The sequence below is a fragment of the Labeo rohita genome, chromosome 24, assembly GCF_022985175.1.
Source record: "Labeo rohita strain BAU-BD-2019 chromosome 24, IGBB_LRoh.1.0, whole genome shotgun sequence".
Lineage (NCBI taxonomy): Eukaryota > Metazoa > Chordata > Actinopteri > Cypriniformes > Cyprinidae > Labeo > Labeo rohita.
In genome coordinates this window covers 239976-258262 of record NC_066892.1, presented here as the reverse complement: position 1 = coordinate 258262, position 18287 = coordinate 239976, and the positions used below count along the sequence as shown (strand labels likewise).

The 18287-nt window shown below is 42.0% G+C and overlaps 2 protein-coding genes across 15 annotated transcripts in view; both read left to right on the top strand.

The window, feature by feature from the left end:
• epb41l3a (erythrocyte membrane protein band 4.1-like 3a) overlaps positions 1 to 12013 on the top strand; it is a 47925-nt gene extending 35912 nt beyond the window's left edge. For 11 of the 13 annotated variants that reach the window (XM_051097572.1, XM_051097568.1, XM_051097562.1 and 8 more), the window contains 9 exons: positions 1201 to 1299; positions 1490 to 2683; positions 4959 to 5075; positions 6277 to 6357; positions 7204 to 7317; positions 7870 to 7974; positions 8072 to 8152; positions 9172 to 9278; positions 11177 to 12013. In XM_051097572.1, the coding sequence (XP_050953529.1) occupies positions 1201 to 1299; positions 1490 to 2683; positions 4959 to 5075; positions 6277 to 6357; positions 7204 to 7317; positions 7870 to 7974; positions 8072 to 8152; positions 9172 to 9273 (1893 nt within the window). In that variant the 3' untranslated portion in view covers positions 9274 to 9278; positions 11177 to 12013. The remainder of the gene's footprint in view (positions 1 to 1200; positions 1300 to 1489; positions 2684 to 4958; positions 5076 to 6276; positions 6358 to 7203; positions 7318 to 7869; positions 7975 to 8071; positions 8153 to 9171; positions 9279 to 11176) is intronic. The other 2 variants (XM_051097573.1, XM_051097567.1) reach the window with 2 other exon arrangements.
• Positions 12014 to 14143: 2130 nt separating this feature from the next.
• On the top strand, positions 14144 to 17669 carry zbtb14 (zinc finger and BTB domain containing 14). 2 transcript variants are annotated; one of them, XM_051098438.1, is made up of 2 exons: positions 14144 to 14304; positions 15982 to 17669. In XM_051098438.1, the coding sequence occupies exon 2, from the start codon at positions 15996 to 15998 to the stop codon at positions 17322 to 17324; it is 1329 nt and encodes a 442-aa protein (XP_050954395.1). In that variant the 5' UTR covers positions 14144 to 14304; positions 15982 to 15995; the 3' UTR covers positions 17325 to 17669. The 2 variants fall into 2 exon arrangements, with proteins under 2 accessions (XP_050954395.1, XP_050954394.1); XM_051098437.1 differs by lacking the exon at positions 14144 to 14304 and adding an exon at positions 14397 to 14834.
• Positions 17670 to 18287: the final 618 nt, after the last annotated feature.

The window sequence follows — 18287 nt, the reverse complement described above, 5'->3', positions numbered from 1 at the left end:
CTTTGTTTACATAATATGTGTGTGTGTACTGTGTATATTTAATATGTATATATAAATACACACACGCATGAATATATTTAAGAAAAATATGTTTATATATTAAATATACTTCATATACTCCAAAACTATTCTAATTTTCTGGCATTTTTGTAGTACTCATGATGATCAAAACTGCTTGTCATTACTTTTTATAATTAATTACTATTTTTTAAAAATAGCATAACACTTGTTTGTAGAAATATATCTGATTTTATCTGTTTTTTAGTGATAAAATAAAACATTTTGAGAGATTATGTATATTTCTTGCTGCCATTTTTGCAATACTTGTATGATTTTCGAAACTCCTAGCCATGATTGTTTTTTTTAGTTAATTATTATTAAAATAATTTGCACATGTGATGTGATCTGGATGTTGAAGAAAAGCTCAAACTAGTTATTATTAGAGTTGGGGAAAGTTACTTTCAAAAGTAATGCACTACAATTTTGCATTTCTCCCCCCAAAAAATGTATCTAATTATGTCACTTAGTTACTTTTTATGGAAAGTAAGAAGTTTTGTTACGTTTGTGTTACTTTTTAAATCTGGACAGGGCTTGCTTGTTTGTTTTTAATATAAAAAGTTCTGTTTTTAGCAAATATAAAAGCCCTTTCACACCAAAAGTGAAACGAATCAGCCTCAGGCTGAAGGAAAAGTAAATTCACGTCTGTACAAAAGAACACAAGAAGAAATTTCAAAACTCTTCAGCAATAAAAAAAAAAATTAAGCACAAAAGTTAGTTTGTCTAGTTATTTTTGCTTATTAGTGTGATTGAACTGGATCGTCGAAGGTCAGCAGCAACGAGTTTGGTTAATAAAATGCGATTAAATACATAAAAGGATATTTGTGTTTTTTAACATTTTTAATTATTGCAGATTTGCGTTGTGATTCGGCAGTTTGTATTTCACTGTTCTTATTCATTTGGAGGAATACTGAATCTGTTTTTGTGACTGAGATATCAGATATGTAAATGCATGTTCAGATGAGTGAATGCATGTGAAAAAGTATCTCAAGTAGTAGTTACTTGGAAAAAGTAATCTGATTATGTAACTCGCGTTACTTGAAATTACCCCCAATAGTGTTTTTTAACCATTAAAGCGTCCCATTCACAACTCACTGAGTTCCACGCCATCATTTATGACTCTTTTTATTTCTGTTGCTTCAGGTCAAACAGGAAGCAGTGTTGGAGACACAGGAAGTGGCCGCAGCAGCAGCAGCAGCTCTGGAGCCGCAGGACGGTCTGACGGACAGGAAGGTTGATGTGGTAGGTGATTCATTCATCTGATGTTCTCTGATCTCCTCATCAGATGCTCATGATCATGATGAACGATGGTGTGTGTCATTGAGCCCAACAGCATCCGTCCGTCTGTCTGTGTCAGTCTTCATGGATTCAGGCGTGACTAACGGTGCATTTCCTCCAGTCTGCTAACATGATCTCTGTGTGTTACATGTAGGAGTCTGACGGGTGGGTCATTATAAACAAGGTTCCTCCGTTTGAACCTGATAAACTTCCTCCAGTCGAAGCTGAAACGGTTTCTCGTAAGATTCCAGAGAAGGTTTCTACCATACATCTTCCAGCTGAACCAGAAAAACCTTCATCTGTCGTATCTGAAGAGGTTCCTTCAAAGGAAACTCCTCAGAAGATTCCAGAAAAGGTTTCTACCGTAGTGCAAGAAACGTCTCCTCCAGAAAAACCCTCACCAATCACCTCTGAAGAGGTTTCGCCAATTCGGCAAGAAAAGTTTCCTGTCGTATCTGAGGAGGTTCCTTCAAAGATACCTGAGAAGATTCCTCCGAAGGTTCCAGAAAAGGTTTCTACAACAATACAAGAAAAGTTTCCTCCAGAAAAACCTTCTATTGTATCCGAAGAGGTTTCTCCAAGGAAAACTCCTTCTAAGATACCAGTGAAGGTTTCTACTATAATACAGCAAACTTTTCCTCCGGCAAAACCTTCTTCTGGCGTATCTGAAGAGGTTTCTCCAAAGAAAACTCCTCCGAAGGTACCAGAAAAGTTTCCTGTCGTATCTGAGGTGGTTCCTTCAAAGATACCTGAGAAGATTCCTCCTAAGGTACCAGAAAAGGTTTCTACGGTGGTCCAAGGAAGGGTCGAACCCATAAAGGGTTCCTCAGAAGATGCTCCTCCTAAAGTACCACCAAAAGTTCCTCCGAAGGTTCCAGAGAAGAAACACATGGCCAGCTACAGGTTCATATCCGCCACGAGCACGGCGTCGTCCGGTGAAGCTCCAGAAGACAAACCCGGCCGAGGTCAAGAAGGTTTCTCCGTCGTGTCCGAGCAGTTCGTTCGATCTTACGAGTCCAGTAAGGTGAGCGTCCGCTCCAAAGACGAGCTGCCGTCTGCTCATCTTCCTGCCAAACTCTCGGAGCAGACGGTCGCCGCCACCATCAAGGTGATTCCGGTGACGGTGGAGTATCCGAGCACCGGGGCTCCGGTCATCACCGTGAAGGAGGTTCGGACGCCATCGCCGTCCGGTGAGGAGAGCCGAGGAGAACCTGTGACGGCGGAGCTACGTCTGCTGACGGGCCGCATCTCCCCGACGGTCCGCTCCCCGCTCAGATCTCCCATCAAATCTCCGGTGGATCTCGGGACGGCGCCGTATCTCAGCAGAACCTCCCCGACGACCAGAGTGGTAGGAAATCCCGACGTCTCGCTTCCTCCTCAGCCTGGCTTTCAAATCTCTGACAAACTCCGAAGCCAGAGCTTCACTCGCGCTCCTGATTTGAGTTCAGTTGTTTTGGTTCGACACAAATCCCTCCGGCTGGAATTTGCTGTCACTGTTTGTTGTTTTGAGCCTCTTCTCACCGACCCCGAGGGCAGGAGCCCCGTTTTCTGCATTATTTTGGAGAATGCCGCTGCTTTGCTTTAGTCACCACCGAGGGAGCGGCAGCATCTTTGTTTTGCGCTCTGGCTGCTGCTGCTGCTGCTGGATATGAGGGGTTTTATTCATAAGAGAGTCTCTTTTATCTTCAGGAGTCAAACAGCTGCTTGAAAACTGTAGATAGTATTTCTCTTGTGTCATCTACATTATTTTAGTTGTCTGCTAATAAGTTCTAGTCAGTAGTGCTGTTCACAAATGCAGCATTTAGTTTACTAAGTCATTTAGTTATTCCTATTTTAAGCACTTGTCTATAATATATTGTGTAAAAACATCATCACTGATTGAAGTTTTGGCCTCTAGTGCCACCAGCAGGTCAGATTGTGCCACTGCAAGCGTATTTGATGACGACGCCACCTGCTGGTCATCATGACAGATTGCTCATAACACTGAAATAACTGCACTGCTAAAAACATCATCGTTTTGCTTAACATTTTTGTCTTGTTTTGTGTTTTGCTTTTGTCTTTTCAAGTACAAATATCTGAACCAGAGATGTCCAAACCAGGCAAAGATAGTCTGGCTCATTATGACATGCAAGAGGAGGGGGAAACTGTAAAAAAAAATATTTTTTAAAAAGAAAAGAATGATCTAATTTTTTTCTCTATATAAACAAACATATATACATATATATATATATATAAAGTAAAAATAAATGGCAATTAAAAAGCAGTCAAAAGTGAATTTGATTCAAAAGTAATATCTATATTAATTTTTTTAATTAAATTCAGTTGATTTTATTGTAGTATAGTTGTATATTATGTTGGCTCATTGCACTCAATCAAGTTTGATTTTTGGCCGAAAAATTGGGCATCTGATCTAAACACTCATAAACAATACATTTACTTAAAAAAGCAAAATTTCTTCACATATTAAGCTTTGATTTCTGAAAAATGTAAAATTGAGTGAATATCTGTGAGTGGTTTCAGAAAGCTTAATTCATAGTGAAAACAAGTTTATTTTTCTTATGCCATGGATGGATATTTTTCTAGTTTTAGGCTTAAATTGCATCCAAAATAAAAGTTTTTGTGTACATAATACATGTGTGTGTACTGTTTATATTTATTATGTATATATATAAAGACACACATACAGTATATATTCTGAAAATATTTACATGTATTTACATGTGTATATTTCTATTCATATAATTGATCATATATAAAAATATATTTAATATAACAATGTGTTTTTCTTAAATATATACATGAATGTGTATGTGTATATATATATAATAAATATGCACAGAACACACACATAAATTATGCACACAGAAACTTTTATTTTGGATGCGATTAATTGTTGTCCAGCAGTACTCACTTATTTCGATACGTTTTATCCAAAAACATGACCTGGTATCTTAAGATATTTTGCTTTCAAGTAAATGTGTCTTGATTTAAAAATGTTTAGATATTTGTACTGGAAACGACAAAATACAAAATAAGACAAAAATGCTAAAAAAGACAGTTGCAGTGTTAAAGTCATGTTTTTTAAACTCCATATATTACTGGATGTTTGTGCAATACTTTTATCATTAATTTTAATGATGTCCTCATGTTATTATATTTTTGATTCTACTCTGCCTAAAAAATGTACGGTCATTGTTTGAAAATTGGCTCCGTTCTCTGAAACCCAGACTAATAAAACACTAATAAATCTGTTGGTGAAGAGCCAAACACTCCTGCAGCACTTCTGCAAATGAGCACAATACTTTGTAAGCATCATTACATCAGTTTAGTGTTAGCGCCACCTGCTGGTCAAGCATTATGAATAACATTAATGGCTCAGAAACTGATTCTGGCAGCTGTGTTTTCAGCCTCTGAGTGATGCTAAACTCTGATTTGAAGCTTTAATGTAATCTCTATTGTAAATTCTGAAGTGAATTCTTTGTACGCTGCATATGCAGCAGGTGTTCTCTTATGAATAAGCCCTAAATGAGACCCTTCACTCCCTGATTTACCCAGAATGCTCTTGTGTGCGTGTGCGTGCGTGTGTGTGTGTCTTAACGCTGTGTGTGTCTCTCTGTGTTCAGCCTAAGCCCAGTTTCGATGAGATGTCTCCTGAGCTCACGGCGCTCTTGCAGTCCACGCGCAGCTGGGCTCCGTCTGTGTCTCCCGCTCTGATCGCGCAGACGATCGCTTTACACAAGGTGCAGCTCTGAAGAAACTCTAGAAACCTGCCTGCGTATCGATCTGAGTTCATGTATTGTGACGCGTGCGGCGTGTCGAAGCGTCTCTCAGGTTAACGCGTCCGCCAGTCCTCGATCGGCCTTTGTGTCTGTCAGACATCATGTCATTTCAGCTCATCTCTCATCTCTGCTCTCGTTATGAGCAGATTTACAATGACAAGTCATTTGTAAAGACTCGATTTGCAGATCTATTCCAGAGTTTGGTCTCAAAAGGCCTGTTTTCAAAGATGGAATAAGAAGGAGCTTCTTGTGTTCCTCTCAAGGTTTTACTCAATCACCTCAGAGATGCTTCTCTGTAAATCTGATTTAGATCAGCATTGATTGTGAACAGCACTGAGCATTAAACCGGAGCAGTGCTGATGTTGGGGTTTTGTGTTGTGCTTAGTTTTTGTCTTTTGAGTTTGAAATATCTAAATATTATTAAAACTGCTTAAGATATTAAGTCTTGTTTTCTGAAAGATTTAGTCAAATGCAGTAACAAGAAACAAATCTGTCTGAAAAATCAACTGAACTCAGCAATTTAACAAGTTTATTTTTTAACACTCCACTGACATTCTTTTCCTATTTTAACCATAAATGCACTTAATTTTGATCATTTCTATCAGAAAACACAAATTAATATCTTAAATCATTTTGCTTCTCAAGTAAATGTGTCTTGATTTAGGGAAGTTTAGATATTTATACTGGAATAACAAAATAATAAACTCCATATATTACTTGACCTAACTGAAGCTAAAACTATTAATGAAATTAAAAATAAAATTAAATATAACTATTTGTTAAAAATAAACATAAAATAAGTAAAGTATTAAAATGACTGAAACTGAAAAAAAAAACAAATAAAAGCTATATATATATATATATATATATATATAATAAAATGTAAAATAAAAAATATGGAAGCCTTTCCGTGTAATGAATTAATCACATTTCTGGTAAAGAGTTTGATTTGAGTTAAAGAAGCTATTGATGCTGTGATTGTTGGTGATTTGACATGTTATTGTGGTTTGATCTCAGTGAATAGTTCTTGAGATGTTAGTTTCAATTCAAAGACAAAGCTGTATATTTATCAACTAGATGATCTAAAATTAGATCATTCAGTTTTTGTTGATTCTGTTGTGTTTTCTGCCTGTTGATCACATATTCTTTATTTCTCTGGCAGCCGTCCGAGATTCCAGAGACGCATCCGGCTGAAGAAGAGGATGAGCAGCCGCCGGCAGAGGAAGCGCTGGACCAGCCTCAGGTACCTGAACCTCCAGAGGGCCCCTTGGAGCCTGCGGTGTATTATCAAGAGTGTGTTGCGTGTGTGGAGCCGCTGAGCTCGGTGCGAGCCCTCGATGAGTCCGAATCCGAGTCTGACGACGACACCAGCGACTCCAGTAGCATAAACTCGGCCAACTTTTCCGGGCCCTTAACGCACGCGACCCCCGCGAGGGCCGATTCTCACAGCGACAGCGAGTCTGGAGGAGAGAGCTTCTCTCTGTCCACCGATGATGATGATGATGTTGATGATGATGATGAGCAGTCGCCCAACATGAGCCCGTCCGAGCAGAGGGGTGTGGCTGAGGGTCACAGTGGGGAAGTAGAACTGACCGCCGGTTTAGAGGTGACCTTATGACCTCGTGACCCCGTGACCCCAAACCTGAAACCCCAGAACATTTAGAAGATCCGCCCTCTCCTCACTAGTACCAGCGTGTGTTTGTGCTTCTTATAAGAAGATTAAGTGTGTGTGATGTTTTCAGTATGATAGAACACAATGCATTATTGATTAATAAATAAATAAGTAGATAATACAGAAGATCTCCTGCTGTCAGTGAGTCGACACTTTTCCTGCTGACTGCAGCTGCTTCATAAGCGTTTCCTCTCAATGATCTTGTGTTCGGTCTGTTCTCTCCCAGAACTCCTCGTTCCTCCTCGTCTCCTTCCCGCTGTCTGTTTCCAACAGTTATTGGGAATCTGTGATTGTTAATTTACGTGATTACCTGATTGATGTAGATTAGAGCAGTTCATTAGAATTAATTAATGTCTGTATGATGTGATGTTTGTATGAACTGTGTGACGAGTCTCTTTTGTCTCTGTCGTTCTCCAGTCGGCTGTGGTGAGTCTCTCCAGGAGTCTGTCAGGAGACGTGGACACGCAGGACACGCTGGACACGCCTGTGATCCACACGGAGATGAAGACCATCACATACGAGTCCCTGCAGGTGTGTGTCGCTCATCCACCGCAAACACACTGAAGAATCACGTCTCAGACATGCTCCTTCAAGACTGCAGTGAGGTTAAATGGAGATGTTGACGAGAGTCTCAGATGATTCTCCTGAGAGTCCTCAATGATGTCTCAAACTGTGCTCAGATCAGTCAGAGATCTCAATATGAACACATCAGTTGCTCTGAGCTGCTTCTCATTTGTTTTACAGCTCTGAGTGATGATGAGTGACTCGTTTGAGTCTGTTTTATTTCTCATCAGAAATTTTACATTTGGAGAAATGCTTCTTGAGCAGCAAATCAGCAAATTAGAATGATTTCTGAAGGATCATGTGACACTGAAGACTGGAGTAATGATGCTGAAAATTCAGCTGCGCATCACAGAAATAAATTACACTTTAAGGGATATTCACATAGAGAACAGCTGTTTTAAACTGTAATAATATTTCACATTTTTACTGTATTTGTGTAAATGAACGCAGCCTCTGTGAGCAGAAGAGATCCTGAATGTGATGTGCTGCTGTGTTTGAGTGTTTGTTGGATGGTTGCAGGGCGATGCGGACGGAGACACTGACACCGATCCTGGCATTCTGCTGAGCGCTCAGACCATCACATCAGAAACCACCAGCACCACCACAACCACACACATCACCAAGGTACTGACCGCCGCTGTACTGCTGACCATCAGAACCAGAACTACTCATCAGTGTCATAATGACTCTGTGTGTGTGTGTGTGTGTGTGTGTGTGACAGATGGTGAAGGGCGGCATCTCAGAAACACGCATTGAGAAGAGAATCGTGATCTCAGGAGATGCAGACATCGATCATGATGAGGTGAGACATTCAGTGAGATGTTAATACAGTTCCTTCAGGGTCATTCTATCAAACACTGCCAGAACATTCAGTGTTAAGAGACATGATTATTCCTGTAGTTTGTTGTGATATTACATGACGTGAACTTAGTGTTGACATTTAAAGCTCGTCCTCTACTGGCAAACATAAAACATAAGAGCAATATTGTAATATAAGACTGTATATAAGATATATGAAATGTATGAATATGTATCTATATGTATATATGAAATATAAAAAAGTGTTTAGTTTAGAAAAATGACCGTATAGTTACAGTTATAGTAGTTGATCAGCTGCTGATTTGTTTACAGATGGTGCCTGGTTTTGTAAAATGATCCTGTATGAACTCCAATGACTAGATGCAGCAGTTTGCATCAGTTTTTATCATGAATGTCAAAGTAGTCGTTAAGGGTGTGGCCTGTGATGGTGTGGGTGATGAGGGGCGTGGCCTGTGATGGTGTGGGTGATGAGGGGCGTGGCCTGTGATGGTGTGGGTGGTGAGGGGCGTGGCCTGTGATGGTGTGGGTGGTGAGGGGTGTGGCCTGTGATGGTGTGGGTGGTGAGGGGTGTGGCCTGTGATGGTGATCTGAGTGTTGAGGGGCATGGCAGGTGACAGTGTGGGTAATGAGAGGTGTGGCCTGTGACGTGAGGGTGATGAGGGGTGTGGCCTGTGATGATTTAGTTGCGTTCAACTAAAGCGCTGCTGCGCAGACCAGTCGTGTATGACATCAAAGTACCGCGAGAGCAAATTGAGAATGTGTGCTCTTATGCTCTGAAATCGTTCTTGCGGTACTTTGACGTTGTACACCGATCAGTCTTCAAGTTAAACACACGTGGTCTGAGAGTTGAGGGGTGTGGCCTGTGATGGTGTGGGTGTGTTCTGTGGTGATAGTGTGAGAGGTGTGGCCTGTGATGATGTGAGTGTTGAGGGGCGTGGTCTGTGACGTGTGGGCAGTGAGGGGCGTGGCCTGTGCTGATCATGTGGTGTCACTGTGGGTCAGGCTCTGGCTCAGGCCATTAAAGAGGCTAAAGAACAACATCCCGACATGTCAGTGACCAAAGTGGTGGTGCATAAAGAGACGGAGATCACGCCGGAGGAGTGACGCAGGTAAGACCACAGCCAATCACAGCTTGATTAGGCTTGGCTGATTGCGAACTGATTGGCTGCTACGCTGCGCTTTGGAGCGCTGCTATTGGCTGCTGTTCTAACACTGGTGCCGCTTTGGCTGTTTACATCTGCGGACGTCTGACTGCCGCTTTTAGAATATCAACTAACTCCTCACACCTCTAACAGAGTGACATGGTGATCATCTGTGTGTGAGATCAGGAGCAGATACAGTTGAACACACTGCATTCTGCTGGTGGGGAGCGGTACTGCAGATCATCACTATGAGTCATGTGACCACACGATGATGCTCACCAAGATTAATAGTGTTGACTAACTGTTTACTAATCTGAGCAACCACTCAGAATTCCATAGCAACTGCCATGAACACCTCAGCAGCCACACAGCAACTGCCCAGAACACCCTAGCAACAAACCAGAACACCAGAACAACCCTAACAACCACAAAGTAACCACCCTGAACGCCATAGTAACTGCCAAGAACACCATGACAACCTTAGCAAGCACCCAGAACGTCCTAACAACAACCCAGAACACCATAACAACCCTAGCAACCACATAGCAACTGCCCAGAACACCCTAGCAACCACCCAGAACACCCTCGCGCCTACCTAGAACACCATAACAACCCTAGCAACCACATGGCAACTGCCCAGAATACCATAGCAACAGACAAAAACGCCATGATAACCTTAGCAACCACCCAAAACACCTTAGCAACACCCTAACAACCCTAGCAACCACATAGTAACCGCCAAGAACACTGTGATAACCTTAGCAACCACCCAAAACACCCTAGCAACAACCCAGAACACCGTAACAACCCTAGCAACCACATAGCAACTGCCCAGAACACCCTAGCAACCACCCTGAACACCCTCGCTCCTACCTAGAACACCATAACAACCCTAGCAACCACATGGCAACTGCCCAGAATACCATAGCAACAGACAAAAACACCATAATAACCTTAGCAACCAATCAAAACACCCTACCAACTACAAAGAACACCATAACAACCCTAGCAACCACAAAGCAACTGCCCAGAACACCCTAGCACCTACCTAGAACATCATAACAACCACATGGCAACTGCCCAGAACACCATAGCAACCGACAAAAACACCATAATGACCATAGGAACCAATCAAAATACCCTACTACCAACTACAAAGAACGCCATAACAACCTTAGCAACTGCATAGTAACCACCCAGAACACCATAGAAACTGCCAAGAACACAATATCAACCTTACTAACCACCCAGAACACCCTAACAACACCCAGAACACCCTAGCAACCATGTAGGAACTACCCAGAACACCCTAGCGACTACAGTAGAATGCCATAACAACCCTAGCAACCACATAGCAACTGCCCAGAACACCATAGCAACTACCAAGAACACCATAATAATCTTAGCAAGAACATCCCCACAACATCATTGAAACTGCAACTGCCGAGAACACAATATCAACCTTACTAACCACCTGAAACAGCCCAGCAACCACCCAGAACACCCTAGCGACTACCTGGAATGCCATAACCTTAGCAACCACATGGCAGCTGCCCTGGTATCACTCTTATCATTGTGTCAGTGAGTTTTGCACGGGAACACCGCTGGCATTTTCCTGAGGAAAATGTAGATGTTTAGTTTGAGTGATATAATGTTGAAATGAAGGCATGTTAATGAGGCCTGTATTTTATTTTATGTTGTTAATGTAACCTAATACTGAAATGCATGAGGTGTTTGACATCATCACTGACAGACTCACGTCACGCTTTGCTCCAGTGCAGGTTCTTTCTGTTCCTTCACTGTGTCTGGAGGAAGCACAGAGTGTTCCTGTTATTGACTGAATGTTCTGTTTTATTTATTTTCAGGATTAACATCATCTTCACGCTTTCTGGAGGAACTCATGTGTTCACGCTGTGGAATCGAAGGATGCTTCAGAGAGATCAGCCACTGGAACAGCAGCATAAACGAATGAATCGCAGCAAACGTCATCTGAACACGTCTGGAGTAACACACACACACACACGTACATACACACACACGCTTACGGGCTCCGTCTGCCGCACTGGATCACTGTTACTGCATGACAAGGGAACAATTCTGCTTTTTGTGAGGAGACTACAGTATATAGACATTTTAGTACATACTCTATGAGCGCAGTGTATAGTCAAACCATGAGCTCGTCATAAAGGGACTGAAGATTATGTGTGAGAAGAAATATAACGGTTACAGATATCTACATTTATTTATTCTACTGAATACTGCTCACTTTAAAAAAAAAAGGACGAACTTTGCACAGTATTTAACCTCGCAAAGATGTGCCATCCACACGCGTCGCCCTCCGTCGACTCATCTCTGATCTGCTCATGAGGATATGAATATGCCACACATGTATGTTAGAGACGTGTTATGTTGTTTTTACTTGAATTATTATACACCTGTTTCTGTTTCTTTTTGAAAACTGTCACTTGTGAACGCTGAGTTTAGAGGATCGGAATTCTCCGAGAGCTGTTGTAATGACGACTGCTACCCTGAATATCAATCCCAGAGTTCTCCTTGCCCAGAGTGCCACATCTGAGCCTTAAACTGTACAGATGAACCCAGTGTGTGTTTCTGTCCCTGTTTGTTGATGTGCAGCGTCGCCGCCCTGCTGACTGTTTCCCACTCAAGCAACTCCAATAAAATCTTAATTCCATTTCTGATAATTTTGCCGTTTCCATTCAATTTGAATGCACATGAATATGCATTCATTACAGCATTTCTTACATGAAAAACAACAATCAAATTCAAAGAACAAATTAATATTTCTGTTATATAAGGTTATTGTGTAGTTCACATTCACTAAACAATTTCAGTATTCCTCAAATGATTTGACATTTAAAGGTTTGCACAGAACAAGACTTTATCCAGTTATTTTGAAATTATTCATGTTAGTACTACATAAAACACTGAATGTGGATGTCTGCGTAATCCAGAACTCATTTGTGAACCTGGAGCACAAAATCAGTAAGTATCACAGGTATATTTGTAGCAGTAGCCAACAATACATTGTATGGGTCAAAATTATCGATTTTTCTTTTATGCCAAAAAATCATTACGATATTAGGTAAAGATCATGTTCCATGAAGATATTTAGTAAATTTCCTACCGTAAATATATCAAAACTTAATTTTTGATTAGTAATATGCATTGCTAAGAACTTAATTTGGACAACTTTAAAGGTGATTTTCTCAATATTTTGATTTTTTTTCTTTGCACCCTCAGATTCCAGATTTTCAAATAGTTGTATCTTTTTCAAAAAACTGATCATTATGACTGGTTTTGTGGTCCAGGGTCACATTTGGTGACAAAAATGCACTGTTTGGTAAATAATACCGTGGTAATATGTTTTTGGACATACTCCATTGTGATACCATTGCACCACAGTAAAGGGAAAGTCCACATAAAAATAAAGAACCTGTAATTATTTACACACTGTCTTGTCATTAGAAACCTGTATGACTTTATTTCTTCTGTGAAGGTATTTTGACAAATGTCGGAAAAACCAAATGGTTTTGGAGATCTATTGACTTCCATATTATGGACAAAAAGAAATAAAACACACTGGGAGTCAATGGGCCCCAAAACTAGGCTTTTTTATATTATTCTTACAGAAGAAAGAAAGCCATAAGGGTGTCAATCATCACAGATTTTGTCCCTTTAAGGATAAATGGCCAATACAATTTTTTATCTTAAAGGAGAAGTTCACTTCCAGAACAAAGATTTATAGTTAATGTAGTCACCCCCGTTGTCATCCAAGATGTTCATGTCTTTCTTTCTTCAGTCAATAAGAAATTATGTTCTTTGAGGAAAACATTTCAGGATTTCTCTCCATAATGTGGACTTATCTTGAACTTCCAAAATACAGTTTAAATGCAGCTTCAAAGGCTCTAAATGATCCCAGCTGAGGAAGAAGAGTCTTATCTAGCGAAACAATCATTATTTTTCAAACTAATGTACAATTTATATATTTTTTAACCTCAAAGGCTCGTCTTGTCTAGCTCTGTGATGCACATGTGATCTCTGTGTAATCCGGGTCAATACAGTTAGTGTATGTTGAAAAACTCCCATCTCATTTTCTCCCCCAACTTCAAAATCATCGTATATCGCTGTACCTTTTTTTTGTTAAATGTGTTTGATCTCCTTTGCATGTTCACTTTGTAAACACTGGGTCTGTACTTCTGCAGCAATGTAGGATGATTTTGAAGTTGAAGGAGAAAATGAGACGGGAGTTTTTCAACATACCCTAACTGTACTGACCCGGATTACACAGAGTTCGCATGTGCATCACAGAGCTAGACAAGACGAGCCTTTGAGGTTAAAACGTATATAAATTGTAATCGTTTTGCTAGATAAGACCCTTCTTTCTCAGTTTAGAGCCCTTTTAAGCTGCATTTAAACTACATTTTGGAGGTTCAAACTCACGGACATCATAGAAGTCCACTACATGGAGAACATTCCTTAAATGTTTTCCTCAAAAAACATAATTTCTTATCAGCCGAAGAAAGAAAGAAACAAACATCTTAGATTACAAAGGGGGGTGAGTGAACCACTCCTTTAACTTTCGTTTATTTTGAGCTCCTGTTTGTTTTTTGTTCAGTAGGCTAAATACGTGCACACATCAATCCGAAGCGTCGTTCAGTAGTAAATGAACGTGCGCTCGCTCGCTCGCTCCTCCCGCGCGTCACAGTGCGGTTCGCGCTGCGTCATTTGCGTAAGCGTGCCTGCGCATCTCCGAGTGTGCGAGTGAGCGGCCGCTGCGCTGTTTGCGTAGCTGTGCCCGTGACTACGTACGGGCTTCGGTCACTCGCTCTCCGCAGTTCCGTGCTGGCGCAGCGCGTCCTTCCGCCTGTGCTCGTCCTCGGCCTCGCACACAACAACAAAGTATTAAATTCTGCACTGGCTTTCGTGACATCCAACACACACTTTCCCAGTGGATCACAATAGCACAATAAAGGTAAGAAATAGATTTTTGGAGCGGATTGAAGCGGCTGCTGAATTATTGCATAATGTTTTGCGCGGGATGGCTGCGCGCGCCCGCCGCGGGAGTGTTCGTCATGGCCCGCGCAGCTCGCGCCACTAAATCCGCCTCAGCGCGCCGCGATCCACATCGAGCGCCCGTTTACCGAGCACGTTCCGCTGCTCTCCGGTGCTGATCGGTGCTCTTCGCTTCACAGGGCTCGTTTGGTGGGAAACGCGGCGGATGGTTCGGCATTTTCGCTCGCTTCATGTCGATTAAAGCCGTCGGCGGTGGTTTTTGTGCTAATGCTAAGATTAGCTTCAAAGCTGACTAGCGCAGAAACGGCTAAATAGCCAAATCAAACTTCGGTTTGTGGACAAAACGGGACATTCAGACAGCAAACCAGTCTTTTATTAAGATTTAAACACAGCTCGTCTGTTTTGGAGTGTTTAAACGAAGTAGTTTCGGCGATTGTGGCCCGTTTCAGTCCATTCAGAACAAACCACAAACATCATGTGTCCATCAAGGTATCAGCGATCGTGGAATGTGTTTTAATGCATATATTGTGTTATCAAATGTGCTTTAATGAATATTATTACTGTGTACGGGCTTCATTCAGTTGTTTATGTCAGACACAAGTCGAGGACACATGAACATGATTCTTAGAGAAGCTTCACGACATTCAGTTTATGCGTTTATATGCCTGACTAATGTAAACAGAGCATTGAAGTTACTTCAGAATCTTAAATATATAGCACATCTTAAGCCAAAAAATACTGTGATTATGTAATTTTTTTTATGGAACTAAGGGGGTGTTTACACAACACAGCTTTCAAATAAAAACAAACATCTGTATGCGTTCTGGGGGGGTGAAAACTTTTGAAATCTGGGTTCAGTGTCAGCTACAAACATGAATTTGTGAAGACAGTGATGTCATGCACATATATATTACATGTTCAGTTTATAGCAATGCACTGTACAATGGCGTTTTAGTGCCACATCAAAAAAAATCAAAGATTACAAGAATAAAGTCTAAATATTTTGAGAGTAAAGTTGACATTACAAGAATAAAGTTGAAATACTATGAGAATAAAGTCAAAATTACAATAATTCGTAGCAATTAAAAGATATTTTGCCTTTTTCTCGAAATATTTAGACTTTTTCTCATAATATTTTCAATTTATTCTCATAGTATTTCGACTTTATTCTCGTAATTTCGGCTTTATTCTCAATATTTAGACTTTATTCTCGTAAATTTGACTTTATTCACAAAATGTTTAGACTATTCTAGTAATATTTCGGCTTTATTCTCAATATTTAGACTTTATTCTCGTAAATTTGACTTTATTCACAAAATATTGACTTTAATCTCGTAATCTTTAATCTTTAAAATTTAACGTGCCACTAAAACGCCATTGTAGTAAATATATGTTCAATAAGAAAAAAAAGTTTATAGCAACGCATATCACGTAGCTTTTCTTTACAAAGTGACATCGCCAGCTACTGGTCTGGCGTACACAATACAGCGTTTGTAGTCGAGGTAAACGGGGGTTGTTATAAAAATATTTCTGTTTTTAGTACATCATTGTTGTACTAATGTACCGTAAGGTAGTAAAGCATCACTGTTTTAGTTCCTTGACCTGTACTGAAGCTCGTGTCGTTGTCTTCCCGCAGGATCCCGCTCCAGTATGTCCGAAACTGTGAAGTATGTGGACGATGAGCACAAGACCATCTTTCTGAAGCTACTGAACGAGCAGCGACTGGAGGGCGAGCACTGCGACATCGCCGTGGTGGTGGAGGATGTGAAATTCAGGGCGCATCGCTGTGTGTTGGCGGCGTGCAGCAACTACTTCAAGAAACTCTTTAAGAAGCACGAGGTGGACAGCTCGTCCGTCATCGAGATCGACTTCATCCGCTCGGACATCTTCGAGGAGGTGCTGAATTACATGTACACGGCCAAGATCTCGGTGAAGAAGAAGGATGTGAATCTAATGATGTCCTCGGGACAGATCCTCGGCATCCGCTTTTTAGACAAACTCTGCTCGCAGAAACGCGACATGTCGCCCGACGAGAAAAACGACCCGCGGAACGCAAAGTTCCCGTACGACATGGTGAAAATGGGGCTTCCCGCGGAAGACGCGCCGCTGAGCCAAGACAGCGACGTCCAGGTGCTCGGCGAACAAGACGACGCGCCTTCGGACGACATCGTCGAGGAGCCGCAAGGCAATCACGACCTGGACAAGTCGCCCAATAACGCGCTCCGGGTGCAGGAGGCCATCCTGAAGGAGCTGGCGCAGGAGGAGGTGCACAAGGTGAGCTGCTACGACCAGGAGGTGGAGGCCATGGACGCCGAGCCCAAAGAGCTGGCGGCCCACACGCAGACGCTCTCGTTCGCCGACAGCATGGGCGACGTGAAGGACGAGCAGCCGCCGGGATGGACGACGGCCGCCGCCGACATGAAGTTCGAGTACCTGCTCTACGGCCACCGCGATCAGCTGGCCTGCCAGGTGTGCGGCAAGAGCTTCATCGACGAGAACCGCCTGCGGAAGCACGAGAAGCTGCACTCGGCCGACCGGCCGTTCGTCTGCGAGATCTGCACCAAGGCCTTCACCACGCAGGCGCACCTGAAGGAGCACCTGAAGATCCACACGGGCTTCAAGCCGTACCGCTGCGAGGCCTGCGGCAAGTCGTTCATCCGCGCGCCGGACCTGAAGAAGCACGAGCGCGTGCACAGCAACGAGCGGCCGTTCAGCTGCCAGATGTGCGAGAAGGCCTTCAAACACAAGTCGCACCTGAAAGACCACGAGCGGCGCCACCGGGGAGAGAAGCCCTTCGTGTGCGGCTCCTGCACCAAGGCCTTCGCCAAAGCGTCCGACCTGAAGAGACACGAGAACAACATGCACAGCGAGCGCAAACAGTTGACTGCGGGCGGCCTGCAGAGCGAAACCGAGCAGCTGCAGGCCGCCGCCATGGCCGCCGAGGCCGAGCAGCAGCTGGAGTCCATCTCCTGCTCCTAATCGCTGTTCCGGCGGTTCCGATCTTAGTGATTCTTTTTTCCCCTTCTAATTTTAGAACTTGATTTACACTGTTTTTTTGGTTTCTTTTATATGTAAATGGTGCAGACGTTTTCTCTTATTGTACAGTTCATACCAAATGTATTTGAGTATTTATGGCAGCTGACGGACGACGAGTTGTTTTGCCTTTCGCCCGTTGCCGTCGTACAGCGTAAAACTGGACGCGTTTGTGATGTTGACGGACGGATGGAACGAGCTTCGGGTCAATCATTCCATCCGTTTCTTGCGAAAGGGTGTGACGGTTTGCACATCCAGATATTTTTGCTGTAATAAAAGACTGGTGAATCATCGCTTGTTTGGTGCTCGTTCTTCCCTCGGCAGCTGGTGATCGTTGACCGGCGGCCGGTCGCGCTGCTTACGGGTCTAGTCTTACGGGTTAGCTCATTTTTACTTAAAGACTGGCGTTAATTTTATAAAATGTAAATTGGTTAACTGCTAGCCTAGTTCTTATGACAACAGGGTTTCTGTGGGTCTTTAAAAGTCCTAATTCACCTTTCCACAAATTAAGGTCTTAAAGCAGAAAGTCTTAAATTCATAGTCATGGCATTGAATGTTGTAAGCGTTGCTAAAACTCAGTATCTTCCTTAGTATTTTTGTCTTGTTTTGCAGGTCGGACGTCTAAACATCTTTAAATCAAGGTAAACTGAACATGTGAAGTCTTGTTTTCTGAGAATTAAGTGAGTTCATGATTAAAACAAGAACAAATAGTTGTCAATGGGGTATGAAAAGTAGTTTCCCTTTGAATTAAGTTAATTTTTTATGCTCGTCGGCAGATAATTGTTCTTGTTTTGATCATAAACTTTTTTTTAGATCTTTAGACATTTATGCTGGAAAACAAGACATAAAAACACTGAGGACACAGTAGAAGTTTTTTTCCGTATTCTAGTGTTTGTGAGCAAAGCTGTT